Genomic DNA, 27,695 nt, shown 5'->3' on the forward strand with positions numbered 1-27,695 from the left:
CAGCCACGGCCCGCCCCATGGCCCCACCACCAGCACCGCCACTGCCGCTGCCTGGCCTGAGTGCAGCTCAGCCAGGAAGAGCCTGGCACTGCCCCGGCCCCAGCCTGCCCTGTGTGCAGATGCAGGGGCATGCACCCCCCTGCCCTCCTGGGCTGCGTGCCCTCCCGCACCCACTGGATGAGCCGCTCAGGGTTCATGCCCTGCCATGCATGTGTAGGACCTACCCCCACTCCCTACCTGCAGCCTCAGGTGCTGCCCCGTGTTTGCGGGGGCACATGCCCCCCGATCTGGGGGCTGGACTTTGCACCCTGAGCCCCGCGGCACATGCCCCCCAGACCTCTGCCCCTTCCTCCCCCACTGACTGACCTGTTGGGCTGGGGGAAGCAGGCATGCGTGCATACTCACACGTGCTCGCCCCCCCCGCCCAGCCCAGGATTGACTTGAAGAGGCTCTGGGATCCACTGGTCGATCACGATCAACTGGTTGGTGACCACTGACCTAGAGAGAATTTTTAAACAATAGGTTTCAGGTTCAAGTGTTGGTGTTTTCAAATTGTACCCTACAGCCATGAGGGTAAGAAACTTTAAAATAAGAGAAGAACTTGGACCTTTGGGAAACCACTATGAATCTCCAAATCAAATACCAGGACCTGGCATGTTGAACATGGGATGTGCCCTGGAAAAATGGCTGAAAGTTTCAATGAACAGCAAAAAATGGGTTAATTTCTGCGCTTGTACTTATGTGTAGTACAAGCTGTGCCACCCTGTCAAAGAAAACCAGTATCAATGCAGCATTAATGTTGAGAAATTGAGCAATAAAATTATGCAATTTAGGGTTGAAGTTGTAAGTTCATTCCCTCTTTTTCTGCATATTTGTGGATATTTATTTCTACAGAAGTAGTTTGTGAACACTGTTGCTGAGGTGCAAGCTAGATATGTGCCCCCCCAATTTGACAGTAAATAGCTGTCCCTCCGCTTGCTCTGTTGTCAGTAGAAGGTTTTAAAGAGGAGGTGGGTGAGCTTAGGGTGAAAATGGCAACTGAAGTGGCTGAAAAACTTGGCCTCATGGGTGAATTGAAGATATAAGTGGAGCAGTTGGAGAGAAAAGAAGTGTGTTGCTGATCTGTGCAGTTCCCTTAATTCTACTTTACAAAGTCATGTTAACTTAATGAAGCTGTTTATTCTGTGTTTTTTGCTGTGGTGTTTTAAAAGTGGTCAGTGAGACGTTACAGAAACATGCACATGCATGAATGTAGGTATGTGTGCATGAGTGTTTGTTAGAGAGAGAAAAGCTTGGAGTTCACGGTGGCTGTGGTTCTTTAGCTACAAAGCCCAAAAAAGCAAAATGCCCAGAGTAATTTAAAAAATGGCATGATTTAAAATACATTCTTTGCAGAAGATTTTTATTTTTTTTTATTTTGCATTTATTTTCAAAATACATGGACAGTACAATCAAATATTCCCTGATGGATTATTGTTGCAGGATATGAGTTTGCCTTTATGTATTTAAAAATCTGAATGTAGTCTTGTCCAGGGAGTTAGAATGATGACCTTTATATTATTAATATATATTTTCTATAAAATAAACCATTTTAAGGCATAGGCACACTATGAGTTGAAGTTTCCACGTGTTTGTTGTTGTAGCATTAATGCTAGTGTTTTGCATTTAATTTTATTACATATATAAGTTTTTTCATAGGCAGACTTGGTAGCCAGATTTACAATTAAGATTACAGACTCTGTTTTCAGTTGCTTATGAACTTTGCCAGATTGTAGCTATTTGGGCTGCAGTTTCCTATGCTGGATGGCTGTCCCAAGTTGATGAAGAAGAGGGCAGGATAGAAAATGAAGAAGAGGGCAGGATAGAAAAAAGCCTAAAAGCAGTTCAGTTATTTCCAGGAACGTAGTTAAGGAAAAATTTGGTTGATCAAAGCACCACCGACAAAAAAAGTCTTAGTACTTTTTATTGAAAAAATCTAGCATGCCCATGCTTTGGAGTAGTTCAAGTCCCTTGAGGTATGTGCCTTTTGCCATCCATGTGAAACCTGGCTCCAAATATGTCAAAGTATCAGCTGCTGAAAAATCTGCTCAGTCTGCTCAGCAGTGGTTTGTCAGAGGTGAACAGCATTATTCTCTGATGGTTTTATGCACCCACCCCACATTGCCCTCACTCAGCTAGTCTTCATATACACTGACCCCATGCAACCCATATGCTCCAGGCCATGGCTGTGGGACTTGAACAACTGATCTTCCTGTCTGCCAAGGGCCTCTGGCGTTGGGCATCGCAGCATGGAGCCTGTCTCTTGTGCTTACAGTGCTCCCTACTGGCAGTGGGAGGAAGGAGGAACAGTCATGCAAGAGAGCTAGGGTTATGGGGCAAGGCTTGCAGAGGGAGGGGAGGAGAGGTGGGAAGAGTGGGGACGGGGGGGAACAGATACCAGACCTGGGGAAAGGGTAGGATGACAATGATGGACAAATGCTAAGGAGGGGGAGTGAGTAGGGATAGAAGGTTTCATAAGTGAAAAAAATCCTCGGATTTCTGTGCACTGAATGAGACAAGGGCCCTGTATGTGACTGTGTAGTTTAGGGATGTCCCAATGGGTGGCCTGCAGGCCACATCTGGCCCCCAAGGCGTTAACTTGCAGTCCCCGGGCTACTATCTGGGCACCACTCCCCCTGCCGCTTCAGCTGCTGCTGCTCCTTCCCTCCTCCAGTTTCTGCTTCCTGCCCCCTGCCCATATTGGGAAATGGAACAGTGGGGCTGAGGAAATCTTATGGCTGGATGGCTTAGGGGACATGGGGACCGCACACAGCGTGGGGGCACCAGCATGGTACAGTGGAGTTGTGCCAGCTGCACAATGTGGCGAGGCATGTAGCTACCTAGCACAGTGTAGCATTCAGGCTTCTGGGTAACTGGCACAGTGCAGCAGGGTTTTGGGAGGGGGGCGGTGCCTGCGGCACAACTCGGCATGCAGCCCCACAGAGAGACATACGGCATGGGGCTGGTGGCTTCTGGCCCCTTAGAAGTTGGACAGCCCCAGTGTAATTTAGGACTGTTATAATGAAATGCACAAGGGGGCTGAATTCATGTTGCGCAAACCACTTTAATTCTGGCATTTCCTGACCTGGTCATTTGAGTATTCTTTTAATGTAGTTATCACGTTATGTTTTTTGTAGCTTCCTGTTCTATTCTGTTTGTAACTGCATGTATAAAATTCAGTATTTTCTGCTAGTGTTTTCATGTTGATAAGAAGCTGTCCAAATGGCAGTCTTTAAATATGCAGAAAAGCAGAAAATAATATGACTGATTCTCTTTCATTTGGCCAGATTATCCTCACAACTCAGCAGTGACAGATGCAAAAAGCAGTTTCCAAGGTGATGAGTGTAACACAACTACAGATGCCTCTCCTATGCTATTCCATTGTGAGAGTGAGCCACTGTCTACCAATGCTGGAGACATTTGCCACAAATTACCAAACCAATCACTCGACATCAATCAAGAACTACTGCAGTCTGGAGTCGTATCTCTGTGTGGTATGTAATACACAGATTACAGTGTGATTAATGAGAGAGATGAAATGTATATGAAGATCCCTCAGCTCGGAGATCTCCAAGATAAACTGATTGTTATCACAAGTTATTTTTATAAGAAATTGGAGCCAGATCATCAGCTGGTATAAATCAACAACTCTGTTAATGGAACTAGGCTGATTTACCCCACCAGAAAAACTTGCCCATCAAAATTAAGAGTGGCTTTCTAAGGGTTCTTTTATTTCATACAGGAAGGATCTTCATACAGATTCTGAACACAAGCTTTCTTAGCGATCACAATAGTAAAACGTAGGGAATGGAAAGTTATTACTGTTCTCACTTATAAGTTTCTGTCAATTTTCAGAAACATGTGTGCAGGCAGGCACTTTTGTATTTCCAGCTCTCAACTTCCCAGTCAAATCTCCTCATTTTTGTCTCTATTTGCGTAGGAAGCCGAGACCGTGGTGGGAGAGCAGTGGTACAAGTCTGTACAAGGCACCCCATCTGGTTAAGTGAACATTCCATAACTACAAAGCTTGCTAGCCTTCTGATGTATTTCTACAGCATTCCCAGGTATGAAGTGAGCTGTGTTGTTCTTCTTCCAGGTGTTGACAGATGTTCACATCTTACCAGATGTTAAGATGGTAGAGTCTTGCTGCTCTGTAATAAGCCCTCTTCTTAATTTAAGACTTCAGTCCTGGAATCTGCAACACCCTGCGTTTGTCATTGCAGTCGTGGGGCTCTGTGTAAGCACTGTTGACTTACATGCTGTAACTTGCAGTATATCAGGTTGTAAGTGTACAAACAGGCTCCACTATAAACTCAAGGTTTTAGATAATCCAGTATTTTGTTTAGCAAAATTGGTTTTGAGTGAAAATTGTCAGCTTGGGTTGGCCAAGATGCTGCTGCTTTTTTATTTTTTCTCTCGAAAGTGTACCATGATTTGAATTTTTTGTGACATGTCAGTACCCCTCTGGCTCAATAATAGTTTCTCATTACCCCATCAAACTCTCTGGCTCATCAAATCTCCTTTTGAATCAACCCAGAAAGCAAGATGACAAGTATAGGTTGCAATTAAACTATATAAACTACTGAGATTTTAAGTTGTGATGGCGTTAGTGTGTGTTGGAAGTTTGCCCTCTGGTGTCTGGCTGCAGACTAAACACAAAAGAAGTTACATGTTTAGTAGCATTGTTTTTTACTTCCAGGTCCAGTACCAGAGGCAGTACTGGGTCTGTATTTGGACCCAAGGTCTCAAAGGCATCTGGTTAAAGCACCTCGAATGTAAAGCTTCACACCTTATATCTAGGTAGCAGACATTAAAATATGGGGTGTGACTATCTAAAAGGCTTGCTTACAAAGATTGGGCTGTAAACGTAGCAAAAAGTGTCCTTTTAGTCTTTATTAGATATGATGTTTGATGAGTTTAAAATATACCACCAGTGAAACAAAGACATAATGTCAAGATATTCTGGAAATTATATCTGTTGCTGAAATCATGATTTTTTTCTGTGTTGCTTAAATTTAACAATGCTCTTTTACAGTCCAATTTTTACAACTGGTAATGGCATCTAAAGGTTTGGTTCAGCTTAGATTGGTATTGCAAAGGAATTTTTATTTTAGTTAATGAAAAATCCCATTCTATGAAATAAATGACTGATATAGTAAAGGGGTGTAGGTTGTAGGCGTGTTGGTCTAATAAAAGATATCAGATTCACCCAAGGAACCTTGTCTGATATAGTAAAAACACTTAAGTGCATATTTAGCTTCTAAGTATTATGCTCAACTCATTGATTTTAAGTTAAAAGTGTTTCTTAGTGCTTTGCTGAATACTTTCCTGATGTAGAGCCTGAAAAATTTACCTACGTCTATTAGAAGGTATATAGATCAAGGCGTTGAGTGTACCTTTGAAAACAATCAAAGTGACGGCCTTGAGTCCATGATAGAGATGTCAATTTTCTTCAATTTATATTAAAACAATAGGAAATTATGGACTTGTTCCAGACCTGTCATGATAATTCTGCTCCTTAGACACAGAAACTTGAAACTTGGAAAAGCTACTGGTTATTATCTTTGTTCATTACTCATTCAATTTCATATTGGCCTTCCTTTTGGTTTCTATACATAGTAAGCAGTCTTTAAATTTCTGTCCTCCAGTTTGCATTTAGTGATCATGTAGGTAAATTTGATTTATGCACATAAATCTGTGGCTACAAGTTAAAGGGCAGTTTAAGGCTGCTTTGCCAATTTGGCCCTTTTATGAATAACACTGGTTATATTTATTTTCTGAGAAAAATATAGGGTACAGAATGGTATCAGGAAACATTTTAATGGCTTCTGCAGCTATTTGTAGAGTGTATCTGTGTGTTTCCTGCAGCTGCTGTCAGCATTTCCGGAATTTGACTATCCTAATCTTTGATATCACAGATCTGCAGCTTGATCTACAGTCATTGTCACTGGCTGTAAACCTTTCCCCCCTAGTTTTCTTTTGTTGTCTTCAGTTTGTGAAGGGTTTAGGGTCCACTCAGTGTATGCGTGTTGTGTTAAAAATAGATCTAAGAGTATGAAAGTCCACCTGGTTACTCTTACAATTTGTTGCTTATTTCTTCCTGAGTTCCAGTGTGAATGCTCTTTCAATGCTATGAAACCGGAGTTTGATATACATTCCATCATCTGTATTGCTTTCAACTATGATGGAGATTATTAGGAGGAACTATAAACATCAAAACATGAGGAAAACTGGATAGACTTCATTTTCCGTAGGGAAATACAACTAGACAGTGAAGACCACTAGCAGGCTCCCAAATGTTATTTAAAAGGATACTGCCCAATTCCTGTATACTGCAGATAATGAGACTTAAATAAAAACCTCCTAATGTATCTTTTCTCTTTAAGTAATGGCATATTTTAGTCAGAAGCAATTGCAGAACACATGTTAACAATCCTCAACAGAATAAAAATGTAACTTGGATAGGAAATGTGGTGCTATTATTTACATATTAGTGCCCTAATATCAGGGGATTTACAGAAACAAGTTAAGTAAGCAAATCCTTTCAAGAAAGATGCTTTCAGGTAAAAAGTAGCCATGAAGTTAGCAGCAGATTTATTGAATTCTCTCTCTGTCTTCTGTGCTAAGGATTTCCAAACATATTCCTTTTCAAGGTGCAAAAGCAATGTAACAATGAGAAACACATTGCCCTTACAGAACTATGTGGATTTTTTTGAAGACATATATTTATTTTCCTCTCAGGGAAAAAGCCCTAGAAGTGGTTAGTAAGGGAAATGAATCACTGAAGCATGGTGGATCCCACACATCAGCCAACCTCTGTGGCTTACTTATGTAAAGGCAGTTGTGTGTATAAATGTAGAATCAGGGTCTTAATTCATATTTGTCCTGCTCTAAAATGATGTGGAAGCCTGCTTTGCCAGGCATCTCTAAAGAGCCTCATTTCTCTATGTAACAAGTCCTTTGATTTCTAATTTATAAATTTCTTAATAGAAAATGCATATTGCAAAAATGCTGCTCCTAACACTGTTCATGGATTTTTTCATTAGCGTATCATTGGATGAAAGGCATGAACAGCCCTGGGAACAGCAGTCAGAACCTAGCACTACTTCTCCATTTTCAGGGGAGATCATTCACCTGTGGGCTCCAGTTCCAGTCTCCCTTTTATTCTTAATCTTATTCTTAATGACCCCATGAATCTTGTATTACTGTCTATACAGTGAGCCAGCTTCAAAAAAAGGGGTGGAAAGTGCCCCACAATCAGGCCAGCCCCTAGCCTGATGGTTAGGGTACTCTCTTGGGAGATGGGAAGTGAGGGTCTGTGCTCACTCAGGCTGAGGAGCAGATTAAACCCATGGCTCCAATTGCCTGGGTGGGTGAATGCTTTAGCCACTAAGATGCTGTCTAAAAGATCATCACTACCATCACCGTTTTTCATATCTTTGTGCAGGCCAGGAGCGACCCGGGCCCTTTTCTGTGCTGCACGCGGGCTGTGGCCAGCAGCCCGGGCACGCTGGATCGGAGAGGGAGGGCGACAAGCTGGAATTAGGCACAAACGCTTAGCAGTAGTTTTAAAGATTGTTTACTTACACCAAAAGATGGTCATGGTGTAGGCTGAAAAACTTGCTTGAGTTGCGGTTACAGACAGGAAAGAAGAGAGGCGGACAAAAGTTCTAAACTCGTGAACTCTAGCCCAATCCGGCTGAGGGCTCTAAACACGCGAGCCCATCGTGTCAACCGAAGAAAGTACTCGTCCAAAAGAGCTCTGAATAAACTCACACGAAGTTTGCTAGGCTCTGTGGGTCCTTCTGCTCACTCATCCACACGAAGTTTGCTAGGCTCCCCGATAGGCTCCGCAGCGCTTAGAGATCTTCACACAGCATGAAGTCTCCTCCTCCCGGTGTTCGTGGAGTCCTCCAACTTGGGTGGAAACCACTCAAGCCTTTTATACGGCTAGCAAGCCAATCACTAGCCGCCACGTGTGAATAATTTAGAACTGGCCAATAATGGGGCTCGAATTAGCATACAAATGGCGGGAACTCTTTGCAACGAGCATTTCTATGCTGCAACAAAGAAATGCACCCTGCAAAGAAAGCTTCAAATTGGCGGGAAATTCTCCCTTGCACCGGGGTTCTCTTTTGCAGCAGAAAACTCCACCGTGCAAAGAAGCTATAATTTAGCGGGAACAATTTAGCAGTGCCGAAGCACACAAAAACAAAAATCACACCCTTTGGGTTGTGACAATCTTATCAACTGATGTTTAGCCTGCTCAGAGCCTAGTGCATTTAGCTTCACAGGGATGCCTGGGTTGTGATTCCCAAACAGTCTTTGGGCAAGAGAGTTAATGGTTGGCTTATTTATTCCCCTTGGGCACATGCTGTAGCTGAACTTTTAGGAGCATAAGTAGGTTTTCTGTCAAAATCTTGTGTGTGTGAGTGGGTTAAGCATTGTTTCTGTGAATTGCTCCCTTAGACATAGGCACCTAAATTCTGCCTTAGTCTTATTTTAGGTGTCCAAGTCCCTTTTGTGAATCTCACCCACAGTATCTTTGTGCATCAGTCCTTCCTTTGTAAAATGGGGGTACTGGCACTTCCCAGATTTTCAGGAGCTTGCGAGGGTAAATAGATTTAAATGGCTGTGAGGTCCTCAGATACTATGATGATTGGGTGTATGTAAGTATCTAAGAGAGAATCTAGGCATGTTACTTCTTGCTTCTGTAAACCCTTGTGGGCACCCACTGAGGATGTATTATCTGCACAGCCAATTCTGTAGGGCAGAACTCCCCTCTGATGGCATGGGACAGCTGTCTAGGAATGATGGACAATCAGAGATGGAGCTGTAATGATGAAAGAGTGCAGAAGGATACAGGGAATCTGGAAGTAGTTTTAATGGCAAACTGATCACAAGCCCTCCATTCCTGGATGGCATAACCTGAGAACCATTCTGAGGACACTTCTCAATGTTTTCCCTTCTTTAGTGTCCTACAGCCAATTTGGGGACTTGAGCTGTTGGTTGGTTGGTTGGTTGGTTTAAACCAGGGGTGCTCAACCTCTGCCTGATGGGCCAGATTCAGTCCATGACCCCATGTCACCCAGCCTGCAAGGCTCTCCACGGGTCTAGACATTTGGCAGCAGGAGAGCAAATGGCACTGCTCCTTTACTACCAAATCTCTAAGCCCATGGGGAGCCCCCAAACCGTATATGCTGGATCCTTGCACATGGAGGTTTGGGAGAGGATAGCACTGGGCCACCAGGACCCAATCCCAGTGCACAAGAGTGCAAAGGGGTGGTGGTAGGGCCCTGGGACCCAATCCCAGCACACAGGGGTGGGAGGTGCCAGGCCCCTGGAGACCAATCCCAGTACATGGGGACAACAGGGGGCAGTACTGGCTCTAGGGCCCCCTTCTGGCACTGAGACAAGAGGGGGCAGTGTCAGGCTTCAGGGCCTGATCCTGGTGTGCGGGTATGATCCAGCCTGAAGACCCACTATACTCTACTCAACTGCCCTTCAGGGCCAAAAGTTTGAGCACCACTGGTTTAAACAAAAGGGGCTGACTTGCTGGTAGTTGTTTTCTATATGAGTTTCTCCCATTTTATTTCTGAGTGAAGATTAAAACGGCATTTCAAGGTTGTCCTGTGTGTTCTAGGTTGCCCCATCAATAACAGATCTGCTTGAATACAATTTTAAGTTAAGCAAATAACTTCAACAGTATGTAAATACAGCTTAAGAAATAGCTATCTGTTTATTTTTAGGAAGGAGGTTCGTGACCTTGGACTAGTTATTTTAGTGGATGCTCGAAAATGCCAACCTATTCCTCCTCTCTTCAAAGCTTTTGCAACAGTACAGGTGAGTTTGAGTTGTAATAAGTCATAGCTAAAAGTACAAAATAAAATACTAAACTGTTTAAAGTATTAAAGTAATTTATATTATAGGCTTGAGGATTTCTTGTCCCAGGTCCTGTGTATGTATCCATACACACATTCACACGCACACAAACGAGTTAATAAATAAATAAAGGTCCCACAAAGTGTTTACAGTCTTAAAGTTAACTGATTGTACTAATTAAATGAAATCCCCACTTGCTGTACCCCAACTTCCAGTAGCCCGCTCAACTGGATAGAACAGTTCCACAAGCCATATCTGCCCTGCATATATGTTTGAGATGCCTGCAATAATCTTTTTGTTAACCTCAGCTTGCTGCACCAAGTGAAACAAATGTCAAAGCAAATGTTATGTAGAATGTCCTGATGACAGGCCATTTTCCCTCTATCTTTAGTGGCGTGAATGATTTTGTCTACAGTGGGTGTGTTACTCGTTACTACTGCACAGTAATGTCACAAGGTATGAGCCGTGATGTGATGCTACTATGCAGTAACACTGGTTACTGCACAGTCATTTAGTCCTTGGTTATGCAAGTATTAAAGGACTGCATAGTAACAACTGCAAAGTGTCAACTTGTGTAGACGCACCCAGTGAAACTAAAGATCTGTTAGTGCTGGATTGGTAAACAGGACCAGAAAAGTCACCTGCAGTAGCATACCTAGGGGTGCGTGACCAGGGTACCAGCCCTTGGCATTGATTTTGAAGGGTGCAAGAATAGCAGCCACTGCCAGCCTAGCTGCAACTGCTGCCTGCACCACTGCTGCTGCCTACGGTGGAGAAACTGCCTGTTATGCCTCTGGACACTAGCATATAGGTTTTAGTAGCTTCTAAACTGTTTTTGTTACAAGGTGTCTTTCTGTAGCGGTGAACCTAAACTAAAAAAGTACTTGTAAAATACTGAAGAGTACTTGTAAAAAACTCCGCAGCAGCTCATGTGTAGACCCTGCCAGTCCCACACTGAAGCATCCCTGTGCCCCATCCAGCCCCCCTGCAGCACGTTGAGTAAGGGGGAACAGTCCTGAGCTGGCAGGCTGGCTCCCCTGGGCTCTCTATCAGCCAGGGCTGCTCCAACCTGGCTCAACGTGCTGCATATGAATAACCTCCGGTGCCTATTGCTCTGCAGTTTATTGCTCCCAGGCACACATTCAAACAGTGCATCCAGGAACAATAAACTCCGGAGCAGTAAGCACCAGAATTTATTCACGTGCATTAATTTCACATGTAGATGCACCCAGTGTGTGCATGTTTAGTACTTGTTTGTCACAAAGGGGAAATGAAAATGTTGAAAATTAACTGAAGAAGTGAACTGTTCCCTTGCAGGAGATGCTATGGGCCATGTTTGATAAAAGGCAAGGTGGATTTTTACCTTACAGACAAACCAAAGTAATATATAGGTATAGCACAAGCTTTCGCGGGCTGTAGCTCACTTCATCAGATGCTGTAAAAAGGCATGTTTGATAATCAACAGTGACAGAGTGCAGGGTGTAAAAATGTGGTGTTCGTCCTTTTTTCAGTAAAAACAAGCTGCTGCTGGCTTTTAATGTTTTCTTTCCACACTCCTAGCACAGTGGGGTTGGGGCAACATGGCAGTGGTTCCTTCTGCCTGCCACCACTGCCAGCCCCAGCCCCGCTGCCCAGGCACACTGGCCCCTCTGCCCCACACCCATCACCGGAGGTGAGACCCATACAGGCAGGGTGTGCAGCCAGGCGGCTGGGAAGGGGCCATAGATGGGCAGCGAGCAGTGTTCAGGAGCAGAACAGGCAGGTGAGGCTGGGATCACAGGGTGGGATTGCAGGGCAGTGACAGCACAGGGCTGGGATAGAGCCATGATCAGATGCTCACATGGCCCTGCAATGGGTTCTGCAGGTAGGGGCCCAAGCCGCACTATCACAGGGTATCTATGCAGTGATCACAGGGTATCTATGGAGACTGGCTGGGACCCATGCAAGCAGGGCATACAGCCAGGAGGATGGGATGGGGCTGCGTGTGGGCAGGGAGCTGTGTCCATGGCCAGGTCCTAGTTTTTGAGGTGGTGACAGCTTATTTTAGGGCAAAATTATTTCTGTGAAGGTACAACCACAGCAAGTAGCTTAGAGAAGGAAGAAATATGCTCTGGAAAACTTTCCATCAAATTACTTACTCTTTGATTTTTTTTTTTGTAAGAGAATCTCTACAGATCTTTGCAATCAAGTTCATAAAGAAATGCAAAACACTATTGAATTCATTTAACTGTTGTATTAAGTGTGTTAGTGTTTTCTTAAGTTTTATATATATGAAATGGGGCAGGTGTGCATGGACCTTTGGAATGGCTGGGATTGTGGCCTTGATATGGCATCACCAGACAGGCCTTGAAGTGATTGTGAACTTGATATGGCATCACCAGACAGGCCTTGAAGGGGAAAATGGGGGTTTTGTTGCTGTATTTTCTCTTTCGTCATTCTCATTATAACCTCTCATAAACATACAACGTTTGGAAGAGCTCTGGCATGTGGTCCAATGTAAGAGACAAGTAACTTCTTCCACCAAAGTGGAAGAGGGGGGAGCAGGAGAAAGAGCCGTGTCCTTTGACTGTTGGCTGGTCTTTTTAGGTGCACTCAGGGCAGAGCTGCCCCATCCTGCTGTTCCTTTTCAGTAAAATTACTGTCTTGCCTGACATGAAATCATGAATTCAGTCTCTCAGTCTGCCTTTCTTCTCTCAGTGTTAATCCTTCATATCACAGCAATGTTTTCAAAAATAGCTTCTAAACACATAGATGGAGGAGAGAGAGGGAGGGATACTGAATACTGAGAAAAGGTAACAGGACACTGGAGGATATAGAACACCAAGGATGGAAACACCAGCAACACCATCAGTACCAGAAAAGACAAAGCAGCCAAAAAATCTAGTTTCCATCTGACTGTGGAGTTGCAATGGATATGAAAAAGCAGAAGCACTCCACTCTGGTGTCAAGATTTAGGGCTAAAATCTGAGGTGGTGTTTTGTGCCTCTGTGCAAGAGTACCAAATGGTCTAGAACATGTTGATCAGTGTAATGGATGGCTAACCAGAAACCCATCCGCATCTCCTGAAACCTTTGATGAAGAGCTTAGAAGTAGGGAAGGTACAAAGGTATCCTGAGGTTCTTAAAGCTGCACCAAACTGATATCCAGCACAAGCATGGACAGGGACCTATGTTAATGGATGCTTCAGTGGAACATAATCTAGCTCCTAGAAATCAGATGCCCATTGACTTCAGTGGGGTGGGTCCTACCCTGATTGATAAGTAGATCATTTAAAAATGCACCTGCAATCTTTTCCGAGATCTAATATCCTCTGCAAAGGCCACAAGAGAGCCAAAACAAAGTTAGTGCCAGCTATGAAAACAGCATAGGTTAATTGCAAGGAAAACATAACTGCATTTGTAGAATAATCCAAGTTAATTATATTTAAAAAATAAATCAACCTCAGTTTTATCTATGAATATCTGAACAGAATTTGATCCTATAGCTTTACTCATTTGGGGAAAAACATTATACCAAAAAATTACTATCTACAGCAGGGGTGGGCAGAATGCGGCCCAGGGACCGGATGTGGCCTGCTAGGCCATTCTATCTGGCCCACGGGGCCCCTAAAAATTTTAGAAAATTAATATTAATCTGCGCTGAGCTGCCTGTCATGCAGCCCTTGATGGCTTGCCGAAACCCAGTAAGCAGGCCTCTGCTCAAAATAATTGCCTGTACCTGATCGCATCCTATGTTGATAACATTCACCAATTGAGCTACATTTATTTTAATTTTGAAAAAAGGTTAAACATCAAAGGGATCAGAACACTTATTGTGAAGTATTTTCTATGTGCACATTTTGCTTTGCTTTTCAGAATGTAGTACCTCACTCCATTCACAGTGTCCTGATACTGACCGACAAGGAATCTGCTTTTAAGCCTGACAAAGATGCTACAATTCAGGTAACATGAAGAGCTGATTCAAAGTGATTCAAGCATGCACAGTATTTTGTGAAGTCAAAATTCTCTACAAAAAGTTATCTTGCCAGAAGTAATTTAGGACACTTCATTTCACTTAGAAGAAATGGATTTGTTTTGATTATTTTTCAAGGGCCAAGTTTTCTGTTTCTTACAGTGAATAATAATTTATTCTATGAGTAGTTCCTATTCAGTGGATTCTTATTGTGTAAATTGCTGTATTGAAATCTGTAGTGTATAGCTACAAGGTACTTTTGAGTTCAGATTTACATTGGATATTTATGGCCACCTTGCCATTTTACCTGGGTGCCTTGTAGTCATTAGTTGACTTCTATTCCCATGAGTCAAGGAATATAATGATGGTAAAATTGGTCCCTTTATAGCCCAACTTATTGGATAAACCAAGGCGATAAAGTGTATATAATAAAAGCTTTGTTATCTGGCATGAATGGGGTAAGGGGGTGCCGGTTATCTAAAAATTCTGGTTATCCAGGCTTGCACACAGCAGCATGGGGTGGTGGATGGCAGCAGTGGAGGCTGCTGCTGCATGCAACCCCATCTCTCTGTTTCTAGCCGGCCAGGCAGCTTCTGTGCAGCACACAGAGGGGAGCCACACCCCTTGCCCTCCCCCCCACCCCCTCCCCTTAGCCCTGCTCAAGAAATACTTGATGCGCATGCCGGAAATTTTGGTTAATAGAATATTCCAGTTAGTAAAATGCTGGTTAACACAGCTCTTACTGTAATTTAATAGCTGTTTTAATAAATTAGTTATTTGTTATCAGTTGAACACAATGTTTTATTGATATATTTACAATTTTAAAACAATTTGGAAGCCTACCAGTGCCTCAGCCATAATAAAAAACTACATTCTAAATACCTATATATTTTGGTAGTTGATTTAGTTTTATCATGGAAAATCAGAGCTCCCTCACTCCCTTCGCTCACAAGGATACGGGTCAAGCTGTGGATGTTCCCCCCCGCCGCCGCTTTGTGGCACTAAGCAGCCCTGATTTGCTGGTGTCCTAACCCCCCCCCGCACTGCTGGTGCCCCTGACTCCCAACCCACAGCCCCCTGGCCTTGCCAGTGCCCCTCACTCCTGACCCATACCCCCTGGCTCTGCCAGTGCCCTTCACTCCCAACTTACAGTCCCCCACCACCCCAGCCCTGCTAGTGCCCTTCACTCCCAATTCCCTGCCCCCAGGCCCCAGCCCCGCAGTGTGTGGGGAAGGGGAGTGTATGGGCATAGGTGACACATGGGGAGGGGGGTGGTGATGGGGGCATGTGACCCCCCAGATTTCTGTGCCCGTAGCATGGCGCGGAGCTGCAGCCTGGCTGGACCTGCACCAGGCAGGAGCTGTCTCCGCAGCCTAGCAAGCAGGACCTGGTGCGAGAGGGAGCACCATGGCTGCCAAGGTGAGGTGCTCCTGCCTGCCCAGCAGTAGCAGGGGGCACAGCTCTGCACCGCTACTGCTGCTATGCCTCACCTGGATGGCCATCGCAGCGTGGCACTCCCTCCCTCACCAGGTCCTGCCCACTGGGCTGTGAAGGTGACTCCTGCCCAGATCTGGTCCAGCCAGGCTGCAGCCCCGTGCCTCGTTGTGGGTGCAGAAATCTGGGGAGGCACATACTGTGCCCCCTCACTCCCTAAACACCGTCACCTTTTCCCTCCGCCCCTGTTTTCCCCACGCATCGTCTATGACCCCCTACACATAACCTATGCCTGCCCCCCACCCCTCCACCCCATAGATTTACTTGGAGGGAACTGCAGGAGTTGCTCTCTACCATGTTGCGTGGTTGCCACTTGCATGTGTGTGCATGCCTGTGCATGTGGCGCCTCCTGCATCCTGTTCTCTCCAGTCCCTTGGAAGCTAGAACTCTACCAGCCTGCAAAGGGAAACCTGCAGTTTCCCAAAGTTTTCTCCTTTAAAGGAGAAAATCCACATTTTGCTAATTTTTTTTCTGCAGCAAACCCGGATCCCTGGTGATCAGAAACATGCGCAGGGCCTGAGGTTTCTTGTGACTTATTACTCTTGCTATAAATCTGATATACAAAAATGATTAATAGACTGCTCTTAAAACACAGAATGAATGGATGTTTGAAATGAAGGTAAAGGTAAGTGAAAGTAAGGAGCAGCTGTGAGTCTGTTAAAATTAGTGGGCACTTACACACATGCCCAACACCTGCTCTGACATGTGCTAATTACATTTAAATAAAAAGAAACAGAAATATTTTTTCAAATGAATAGAATGCCATGGCCGAGCTCCTCAGTTTGTGTCTATCAGCATAACCTGATGATTTCAGTTATGGAGGACAGAATGCTGCACATGAAGAAAACTGACCTCTACAGACCTACAGTGATTTATACTAGCTGAGGAGCCTGATCCCCGCTTTGCAAAAGATTCTGTAAAAGTGTTTGCATAGTTGGCACAATGAGTTTGTTTCCTCCTCTTCCCCCTGCCTCCATCACACTGATTTGCAGCCTGAATGAAACTGTTCACAATTTTTCTTGACAGTATGAAGTTTTTACATCACTAAAGACTCTGCATAAGCTCATTGACTCTACACAGTTAACAGCAGAATTTGACGGAACTTTTATGTATAACCACAATGACTGGCTGCGTTTCCGAAGGGTAAGGGGTAGCTCCTATTAATCATTCTCTTTTTTTATTTTTCCCTTCTTAGAATATTTTACTAATTACTGTTGCTCTAGGAAGGAAAAAAAGAAAAAGTATTAGAGCTGGCACACTATATATACATATTACAGACATTTCCCTATGTCTCTGCCACTCTGCTCTCTTAATCTGTCAGTCTTTGCTCTTATCTAGGCAGTTGTGGCTTCTAGGGTGCAGTGGACAGGGCAGCCACAGAGCAAAAAAACCCACCAAAAACTTGCCAGAAGCCTTGTGTTTGTGATTGCAATTGCATGGCAACTAGAGGTCACTGCTGGCCCTGTGTCCTGGACACCTGGCTGCATCTGTACATTGCTGCTGGGTAGGCTCATCATTGTGTCTTGATTGTAGCATTCAGAAGGATCTCCACTGTAAATTATATTAAAATCATTGAACCTGTTTTAATTTTTGGTCTAAACCAAATCTGAATCACCAAGTGGTCAACGGGCAGAAAGCAGAATAAATTAGTTGAAGTCAAGAATTGCCCCTGAAATTGTCCTGTGCAATCAATATTTTGCCACCTGGCACTGAGCTCAATGGCACCATGTTGATTTATATCAGTTGAGGATCTGTTATTTTTAGAGACTCCTAATATTGACCTAGAGAGTAATATTTGTTTTAAGAAAACAGTTTGTGAGGCCTGGTTTGCATATATTATGGATGCCATTATACCAACATAAGGGTGCCTTAATTCCCCTTCCTATACAGGAATAAACTATACAAATAAAACTGTCCATACTGGAGAGATTCTATCAATTTAACTCTATTGGTTATAAAACAATCTTGTTACAAAGATACAGCAACTAAGTAGACAACTAGACAAGCCTTTATCATGAATACCATATAAGTAAGTCTTTAACATATAAGTAACCCTTTAGGGCACTTTGAATTTAAGAAGCCAAAGCTATTTATTTAGACTATCTTTCTTATGATTTTTTTTATCTGTTGTGTTTCATTACTGCAGAAACTGGAACCTTTTATTACAAACTGCAAAGAGGCCATTGTCTTTCTACAAAACTCAGTCTGTTCGCTGAGCATCAACAGAACCCTCAGTACAGTGCAGGTAAGAATTGGCTAACATGACAAGTTCTGATTTTTTATTTGAGAAGGAGAATGGAAGCTGTGGTTCTACTCTAGTCCATTAGAGTTACTATCGTAGTGCTGGAGTGATGGTATACAACTGTAAGGAATTTTTTTAAAGAGAAAAACTGAAAAGGAGACCTTTGGATCACACCTGGATCACATTCAAGCTCAGGGTCAAAGTTTAAACATGTATGCACCAACATACATGAGCTGTTCCCACATAATTCAGAGCCAAAATGGTAGAACCCTTGCAAAATGAGCACTTCTGAGATTTCTGCTCTGCCTCAAGAACTGTGGATAATAGGCCTTTTTGTATTTTACTGCTACACATGCTAATATTCCATCCGTTACACCCAGAAGTGAGACCCACGTTAGCTAAAACTGTGTCATCATGGCTGTATGTAGAGCTAGGTCAATTGTAGATGTTTTTGCCAAAAATCATTGCTAGGACTGGCTCAGCTCCACTGGTGATAGCAACCTTGCAAAACCCTGGGCAAAAGTTACAGTTATGGACAAGGCACCAGTAGGATTCCATTATTCCTCTGTGGGTAGACTTAGATTTGTTCTTCTGGAGCCAAGTTAGCCAGACACACTATTGAGGTCTCTAGTAAAATGAAATAAATGGTTTTTTCTTTATAGGAGGTCAATGACTTAATCAACAAGCACAAGACAATGATGAAGCTTGTTCTGGAAGATGTTCTGCTGGTAACATTAAGGTTAGAAGGTGGGACGATCCTTGCGAGACTTAGGAAAGAAGAATTCTGCAACACAGAAGATTATCGGTAAGAGTTTGCTTTTGCAAAAAGTGCTGAGTCATAGACTTCATTAATGAAATAAGGGGGAAGAAAGCAGTGGAGAAGAGCAGGAGAGAGAAATGGCAGCAGAGGGAAGACTATAGGGTACATCACAGTGGTTCTCAACCTTTTAAACACAAGGAACCCCTCAGAAAAAGCCCACTCTTAGCTTTCACCCATTTCTTGAGTATGGAAAAAGAGCTGCAAAGAACTCAAAAAGACCACGGCAGGAATGAAGCAGAATAGAAGTGATAACTGTTTGATATTTCAAAAAGAGAAACAATTTTTAAATCTCTGTCTGAAAAACGGCTTGTCAATTTTAACTTAAAATTCCAGGAAAACTTCTTCCTTTGTGCTGGCAGTTTGATGTTTCATGTTTTCAAAATCTGAACATTATCCGATTTTCCGGATACGCTCTTTAATGAATGATTTGGCTGCAATCCTAACTCTTGAAAGATTTGTAAACTTCATTGTTACACAATATTTAATATTTCATGTTAGGTAAGGCATCAAGGTGGGTAGGGCATAGAAGGAAATGCACAAATTAATGCACATATTGATTATGCAAATCTACTCTGTATAGCTAAGCAGCATATAGAGTATTTGTAGCAGTTACAAGGCCCTGATCTAGAAAAGCACTTGTTAAGCGTTCTGAAGACAGAGGTAGTAATCCATATTAGTCTGAAATGATCAGGCAGAAAGTGGAACAGGGTGGGCTCTTGTAGACCAACTGGTTCAAAGGCATGCACTTTTGTAGGCAAAAGCCTATGTCATCAAATGTCATTTGAGGAGAAACCAGTGTTTGTTAATAATCCCATAGTCTTCAAGCTTTGTTGGGTGGGGCCTGAGTGTAGCTGTAGGGCATGGGCTCTCTGAGCTCCAGCTGATGGTAACAGCTTCCTTTTATATGCAATGGCCACAACTAAAAAAATTCCCTAGTGACATTTAGCTGTTCAACTGGAATAGTCATAGGTGGTTTGTCAAGTACCCAAAGATCAAGATGCCCAAGTAGTTATTGCTTTTGAAAGCCCTACATGGTATTGAGTAAGATTTTTTTTTTCCTTTGATGCATGGAACACACAGACAGCTAGTATAACATATTGTTGTTGATTTGTTGGCCCAAACCTCCTCTGTAGCTCCATTATTCAACAGTTTTTGTGGTTTTCTAAGAAATAAATCAGACTCTTCTGGCACTGTGTTTATGTTGAATATACTCGACTGTACTTTTTCCCCAATAGAGATGCCATGGAGTCTATAACAAGATTGTACAACCAAGTAGATGAGGAGGTCCATAGACTGGTTCTGTTATCTAATAAGTGTTTCCAACAACTGGAAAATCTTCGGGAAGTAAGAAAATTTGAAGAAGGCTGCGATCAGGTCAGTACTATTTTTGAGTGTTTGTGTAAGCCAGCTGAAGTTCTAACCTTCTGTTTCACTACTTGTAGGGCCCCTGAAAGTATACCAGTAGTGTGAAGAATGCAGTTTTCATTGTTGTTGGTATTTAGCAAGTGTGCAGAACCAGTCTGGATTCAGCACAGATCGTATTCGCCCTAGCATAAGGAGATAGAATTCAAGGGTATTGTGAATGTAAGCTGAAGTGTGGGAAAGAGCCACATGATTTCACACAATGCATAGATGCCTTCCTATCCATTTAGCAGAGTGATAATAGTTTGGTTCTCCGAGTCAGTGAAACACCTGTAATATATCCTGAGGAAAGGAAATTAACATTTTTTAAAAAGCTTTTAAAAATCAGTGCAGAAGTGTTGGCCCTTGCTAATTATTGAGGTCTTTTAACAGATGCTGTGCATGTATGCTAGCAAAACTTTCATTCAGATTAATGAAAGTTTTGCCTGCATGAGAATTGTGGGAAGGGGACTTAACATGTGTCACAGACATGCATATATGTTACAATTGACTCAAATGTTACTGAATGCAGAATATAAAATAACTATAGAAGCTGTCTAGCTAGTGCATTCCGAGGAGGTAGATATGTTTTCTTAGTTCTGAAATAACGGATTTACAAAGCCTATTTCATTTATTTTCCCAAGAGTTTATTTTTTTAAGTAAAGTTGCTTAACTTCTGTGTTATATGCACATTAGGTACGTTTTACTCATTGATTTAAAACAAAACAAAAAAACCCACCTTATCTTCTACGTAGATAAAACTCTGGTTTGAAAATGAGAGAGAAAGATACCTTAACCCGTTGGAACAAGACGGCCTTTCACTTGAAAACGTGAAGAAGCAGCAAGAAGAATTCCAAGTTTACAGCAACAAAGCCATGGTAAGTGTTGTGCTGAGGAACACTTCTCTTGCTTTATTTCACATGTTGTTTATAATATCAATAGCTTCACTAATTATGGGGAAAATGCAAACTAACTCAGTAATAGACTTGAGAATGTTCATTAATTTCATGGGTTGTTAGTAGTGTAACCAGGCTCACTTCCCAGGCCTGGGAAGTTTACTGTCTGTTTGAACAGGGAGAGCTCTTTATTGCAAACATGAAGAAAACAGGTAACAAACAAAGAGGGAGAGCTGTCCATATGTAAGAACTATATTCTCTGTTGTGCAACGCATAACTGAGGAATTTAGGAGAGTTTATCAATTAATTTGTGGCCAAAACAATTAACATTATAGCTGACATAAGTAATTAAAGTACTGGGAAATGGTATATATGGTGCTGAGAATGGATGCTGGAGTTTGCCCCAGAAAACTAGGACCTGAATCCTCTAGGACCTCAATCCAGTCATTGAAACAACTGGGAGGATTAATTCTGACTTCACTGGGCTTTGAGTCAGGCCCTCAGAATCCAAGTGAAACACTAGGGAAAAGGGGAAATTTTGTTATTTGCTCTGGCAGCCTGATTTAGTATTAATGCAGGCTAGCCTCAGTGCCATCTATGCAGGTCTACTTCTACAGTAATGGTATGCGCATGCATGTGTGTGCACACGCATGTCTATACACCACACACCTCCAGGTGTACACATACACAGACACATGCACATACTGCCCTGAGGGTGGCTGGGCTGCCCCCTGGTTTCCACCTTAATCCTGCCCTACTTGCCCCTCTGGCCTCTCAGGATCTCCCCCTGCTGCCTCACCTGCCCTGCCTTGATAGTATAATACAACTGAGGAATCTGCCAACAGATGCTGATGAGCTCTGGGTGCTTCACCTAGTTCTGTTCATCCTCAGGCTCAGCTCCCTGCACTGAGCAGGACTTCTTTTCTTCTTGGTCCTGGCCCAAATTGGCCAACTTGACTCAAGGCTCAGACCTTGCTTCTCAGTCTGTTTTTGGGGCTCCGGCCCTTGCCAAACTCAGTGTCTCCCTATGGGGTTCCAACCCATCTGAACACCGGCTCCCTGACACTGGGCTTTATCGGCCCCAGTCGTGACCATATAGACCAAATTGCTTTAGGAGTTATAATCATGGTCTCCAGCTACCCCTTTACCCATCTTTATGCCTCACGGATATTACACTGTCCTCTTGTGCACCAGGCCCTCTGACCCACAGGGTCCCTGACCCCTGGACCACTCTATCTTGGTCCACCAGGCCCCTGCCCCTGCCTCTCTTGCACTGGGCCCCTTGCCCTGTAGTGTTCAGTCTTCTGAGTCCCTGCCTCCAGATGCTGCTATCTCCCTCGCTAACCTGCTTGGCTTTAGTCCCATGTAGCCCACTGGGCCCCAGTCTCTTCTACTTCAGAGTGCCTGCCCAGCACCCCAACCATGGTCTCCACACCACTGCCAGAGCCACTACCCGAATCTCCGGTACTTTGCCAGCTAATATCCATGCACAAACATTTCTTGGGACTCCCAGGGTCCCAACAACCCCCTACTCTGTATCTATTGGCTCCTTGCAGCTTCCCCTGGTACCTGTGTTGCCCAGGTTCACCACTCAGGCAGCCCAGGCTAACAGAAGTTCTTTCCTCAGCAGGGGTCAGGGTCAGACTGACTTCTCTGGCCCCCTTCTCCTTCTCATAACTCACAGCTGGGGATGATCAGGTTCTTGTAGCCCCTCAACTCCTGCACCAAAAAGCCAAGCACAGATTTGTCAGATTGCCCGTCAGCCGCTGTGATTCATCTGGTTCCCGCACAACCTGTTGTGCGGGTGCTGCCTGTCTGCATGTTTTATGATGTTCCAGCCCTTGCTTGTTCTGCTCCTGTGGACTCTTTGGCCATCCAGGCTCTTTCCCACATTCAAGCTCTTCCCTCCGAGGTCCATTTGATTCATGGCCTCAAGTACTTTCTGGGAGAGTCCTCATCTTTGCACTTAAACACCCTACAACCACTTGGTCGTACACTGCCATCTTTGAACAAGTCCAAAAACGTAATACCCCCAGCTTTCCTTTTTAAAAGACTCTTAACAGCCCACCAATTTGTATCATTGGGGAGGTTACTTATAAACACTCTTTTTTCCACTCAGAATCTGTCTGATCCCAGCCCCTGATCCCCCTGAGTCATGATGGCAGGACTCCTTCTTTACTCTTATTCCTTAGATTGGCTTGAGGCTTGTTTACTGTTTTCATCTCTGCTAACGCTTCTTTGTCCTCCTTTCTTTCTGTATCACCCCTACCAGTTTTCAGGGTGTCACCCTTCCTCCTCTGGGTAGGGAGAGCTGCTTTCACCATCACCACCTCTCTGCTCTGCACCTTTTTCTGAGCTTGCGGATACTAAGGCTGGCTCTCTGTGGCAGCTTCCCTTTTGATCACTTCCGTCAGGGCACTGCTTCTGCACTTCAGACTAAAATAAAAAGCCCATGCTAACTTCATAAAGGAGAAGGCTCAAAGAAAATGTTCATTCATTTCCACCTTTCATTTACCTTACAGCTGGTAAGATTTGTTGATGTAGCACAGTGTTAATGACAATAATGAGAAATCATTCAGACAGCAAGAGAACCAAAGTACTATGCAGGATGTTTTGTTTTTTACTCAATAGCAATACTATGGGAAAGGACTGCAGCTGGTACAAGAACACTGCTCACTGAACTTGGAAGAAAAGGTTCAGGCCTTCAAGAGGTATCTGGGTAACATCAGCACTGAGACTGAGAAAAGGAGGAATGAGTTAGAGAAGCTGGTCACCTTGTACGAATTCTATGAGACGGTAAGAGAAACAGCCTCCAGCTGTGCATTAAGGATAAGTGTATATGTACCAAAATAATGGCCAGGCAAAAGGGACAGCTGGTGACCATCAAAAGCTTGCACAAGCACCAGAACAATTAAAAGGATCAGCAGAGTATGGATATGAAAATGTACATGCATCTGGAAGCCCCAGACAGCAGCACTAGGTGAGCTGGCAGCTCCTTCCCAGAATCTCACCCTGTGCGCTGTACATGCAGTTGCAGGAACAGCTACCAGGACATACCTAAAATAAAAGTACTACCAATTGACCAACTCAGACAGAAGCAGCAGCAGCAGAGTTAGACAGACCCTTTTGGCTGGACCATAGCCTAGGTCTCTTCTTCTTGTAAATATGTAGGCAGAGCCCTTGCATTTAGTTGGCTGTATACTGTTCTGAATATGTAATCCAGGAGAAGATAGATCCTGCTAGCCAGAATTTTCCAGCATTCAACAGCAAATCTCCAAATGAAATAGCAGACAAAGAGCTTGAAACAGTGGTTTCTTTGTTGCTAGAACAGGGATTCTCAACTAGGAAGCCAGAGCACCCTGGGGTGCTGCAAGCACCTTACAAGGATGCTGTGATGCCCAGCCCCCATGAAAGGAGGGAAGCGCTGGCTCCTCCATACACTGGGCACCATGAGCCCAATCTAACATCCCAGCAGCACACCCTGTGGCCCCTTCCACTAGTTTTGGGAGCATAGGAAGAGCAGGGGAAGGAGCTGAGCTCAAAAGCGCAGCCCCTACCCCATAGCAGCACTTGTGCCAACTGTCCCCATGCTCCAGTCAGCATGCTGTGCTGCAGGCTGACAGAAGCAGGGCAATGCTTTTTCAGCCTGTGTTATTTCCCACCACTCATCCTATGATCCTGGAGCTAGTTGTAGGGGGGTGGTCCTGGGGACTGGCGGCTCTGAACACTGGCATTCAAGTATCTGGAGGAGCAGCCTCAGTAGCTGGGACCATACTCGCTTCCTCAGGTAGAGACAGGGTCAGGGAAGGGGCAGCCAGCAGAAAGAGCAAGGCACAGCAGGGTTCTGCCCCTGCTGCCTTTCCCTGGCATCAGCCTCTACAACAGCAGCTCCTGCACCAGTGACAGTCACCTGCTTCCACCTCTTGCATGGACAACTGCCTCCTTCAGGGGTCTAGTGACCCACCCCAAGCCCTCCAATCTGCCTTGTTGGGAGCCCCAGCCAACACCAGACACTGTGCACCATCCCTAGCCATGCTCCCAAGGTGCATCATCCCCTGCTGCTGCCCAGCCTGCCACCTTGTGAGATCCTTTTAAGGGTGCTGCAGGGTACAAGGAGGCAAAAAAATAAATTAGTCTTAAATGAGGTGCTGAGTTCAGAAAAGTCATAGAGGAGAGTGCCTGGAGTCTAAATAGTGTGCTAGAATGTGAGGGGAAACAAAATGAGAAAAACAGTGTGGAAACCCCAGTACCTGCACAATTTTGCTATATGTATATGACCCCAGAGCAATCCACCCCACTCTATCAAGTGCCCAGTAAACCACTAGTGTTGCTGTTTAAATAATTTTTTTACTGAAACATCCAAAGGCAGAAGTCAGAATCAGACTGTTGTTCTGGTCACTGGAGAAACACAAATGAAGGGGACGCAGCTTACAGTTAACAAAAACTAAGCTTCATTTGAATTATGTGTCCAACTTTACCAGGGGAAGGGGGAAAGCGGCTTGATATTTGTCTTTTCAGGATGTGAAAACACAGCCCTAGTTTCTCAGAGCTGGCAGGGCATTTCCCTCCTTTGTTTCCCTCAAAGGAGAGGGAACTGCTCCTTTTTGGATGTGGTGGGATCATGCTACATGCTAGCTGGGTGGAATTCCTTGGCCACATATTTTTATTCAATAAAAATCATAACATTAGATACTGTTTGCAAAATGTGTTGTTTCAGCCTAAAAAGACATCGGAAGATTTTGTTGTGACATTTTCTAAGCTAAATATAATTAAATTTACACGTAGGTAATTTTGAAAAAAATTATAAAATCCATCACACAAAGAACAGCATTCTGTGTCTAGTAGAACAGAAAGTTTCATTTGACTTGAAACGTTGCTTTGAAGGAAAAAAAAATCCTTTTGACTCAACCCAAAATGATTTTTTTTAACTTTTTGTATAGATAGCTCCACTTCCTGCTGCAGAAGAGAATGTAGTGCTGTATTTCCCAAGTTTTGCCAGTGGTTACTGGAGGAGCCCCAAAAAGCAGGCCCTAGTGTAGAAAGCAGCCACAAGGGACCTTATTCTCAGTTTTTAGTTGGTGGAAATCTACTGATATCATTGGAAATACTCTTGATTAATGCCACTGGACACAAGGAGAAAATTAGGTCCTGAAGATTTTCATTTTTCTGCCCTTTGTTTCTTAACATCCTAGCTATCAGTATAGAATATCAATGCATCTGAATAAAAACAAGGTCCATTTTCATTAGATAGCTAAGCTATCCTTTGAATGCCTTTTCTATGTCATCTTTAAACTTTAGCCAAATTTTTTTCACTGAGATCTGACATACCTTTTGTATTATAATGACTCCATGGCTCCTGAGATTAACTGAAAATATCATATATCTGTCACAGGATATCCAATTTTTTTTTTAAATACCCTGCTCTATGGGCAGTCTGCCCAGCTCTTTCCTGCCCTGCCTTGATGTTAGCTGATATACAGAGTGTGGGAGGCTGCCCTGGTCTTACTACAGTGACCACCAGGATTGTGGTCCTTGCCTTATGGGCCAATTGCATGGCTCCAGACCTCTCCTACACCATGCCCTATGCCTCACAGATGGCATCCTTACAGATGTTCAACCAGTTGCTGATACAACCCCTCATGAAGCCTTCCGACCCCTCGGCCCCTCTCAGCTCCACTCTGGGCCTTCAGCCCTCTCAGTCTCTTCACACAGCCCCTTCCTCAGCTGCTATATCCCGTGGTCTCCCTCTTGGCCCCATTCCGGTTGCCAGAGCCCTCGATCTCTCCTCTGGCCCCTCTCTGGGCCCTCAGACCCATTGGTCTCACACAACCACTTCCTTGGCTACCAGGCCCCTCGGGTCTCCTTCCTGGCCCCCCTCCAGGCTGTCAGCTCCTCTGTTGGTCTCTTGTCCTAGACCCTTTTTGTTCTTCACTTTCTCGGCTGCTCTTCAGGCCCTCGGATCCGTCCGGCCCTACACTCTATTCCCAACCCATCACTGGACCGCTGGCCCCTTCTGGTCCCGCTACGCTTGCTGGGCCCCACTATAATCTTCAGGCCCCTGGATGGGCTGCTGGACCCATGTCTCCCTGGCTCCTCGCTGGGCCACTGGAACCACGTGGTCTTCATGCTAAGTGCTTTTCTGTTGGGGTGTGCTCCCCTAGTCTTCCCCCTCCACTGGGTAATCCACAACGCAGTGGGAGCTGAGGCCTTCCAGTGCCCTGGCTTTCCAGCACCTTTCCCTAGAGTGGCCCATGCATGGCATTTCATGGAAGCTGCCTTCCCACAGGCAGCCCCACCACATTAACCAGCCCCAGTAAAGTGCAATTCTTACCCAGGACAGGTCTTCAGGCCTACCTGATCTTACTTGTCTTTCTCTGGGCTCCTCCTAGATGTCCTATACCCCTCCTGGGCTGCTAGCCCCTGGGCCCCCTGGCCCTGTCTCAGTCTCCTATCTTTAGCCCCTAGCTCACTCTTGGACCCATTTCCTTGATTCCTCTTCCTTAGATGGCCTAGCACCAGTCATCGTCATCCTGGGCTGCACGCCCCTTGACCCCTTCCTCTCAGCTGTGGCCACACAAGGACCTAGGCCCTGGCCCCACTTCAGGCCAGTCAAGAGCTCCAGGCTTTCCTGGCTCTGGCAGTCGCTGCCGTGGTCTGTCTCGCCCTTTGGCCTCTTCTGGGCCCTGGCCTTGCACAGGCCAGTTGAGATTCCCAGGGTCAGTCCTCCAGCTGTCAGCCCTCATGTTTCTGTGGGTGCATCCCCTTGGGCCCCTCCATAGATCACTTCCTCTCTCTGGGCTTGTTCAGAGCCCACCATACGTCTTCCTACTGCCACAACCCAAAGGGTGTGATTTTTGTTTTTGTGTGTGCTTTGGCACCACTGAATTATTTTCCCGCCAAATTGTAGCTTTCTTTGCAGTGTGCATTTCTTCTTTGCAGCTAAGAAATGCTCGTTGCAAAGAGTTCCCGC

General features: G+C 44.5%; 1 protein-coding gene across 13 annotated transcripts in view; it reads left to right on the top strand.

Annotated features, from left to right (window-relative positions):
• PLEKHG4B (pleckstrin homology and RhoGEF domain containing G4B) overlaps nt 1-27,695 on the top strand; it is a 234,881-nt gene that overhangs the window by 171,194 nt on the left and 35,992 nt on the right. For all 13 annotated transcript variants that reach the window (XM_025198263.1, XM_025198267.1, XM_025198269.1 and 10 more), the window contains 10 exons: nt 3,327-3,533; nt 3,980-4,103; nt 9,789-9,882; nt 13,776-13,862; nt 16,393-16,509; nt 17,513-17,611; nt 18,271-18,413; nt 19,664-19,802; nt 20,585-20,707; nt 23,357-23,521. In XM_025198263.1, coding sequence (XP_025054048.1) covers nt 3,327-3,533; nt 3,980-4,103; nt 9,789-9,882; nt 13,776-13,862; nt 16,393-16,509; nt 17,513-17,611; nt 18,271-18,413; nt 19,664-19,802; nt 20,585-20,707; nt 23,357-23,521 — 1,298 coding nt within the window. The remainder of the gene's footprint in view (nt 1-3,326; nt 3,534-3,979; nt 4,104-9,788; nt 9,883-13,775; nt 13,863-16,392; nt 16,510-17,512; nt 17,612-18,270; nt 18,414-19,663; nt 19,803-20,584; nt 20,708-23,356; nt 23,522-27,695) is intronic.

This window comes from Alligator sinensis, unplaced genomic scaffold (assembly GCF_000455745.1).
Source record: "Alligator sinensis unplaced genomic scaffold, ASM45574v1 scaffold428_1, whole genome shotgun sequence".
Classification (NCBI taxonomy): domain Eukaryota; kingdom Metazoa; phylum Chordata; order Crocodylia; family Alligatoridae; genus Alligator; species Alligator sinensis.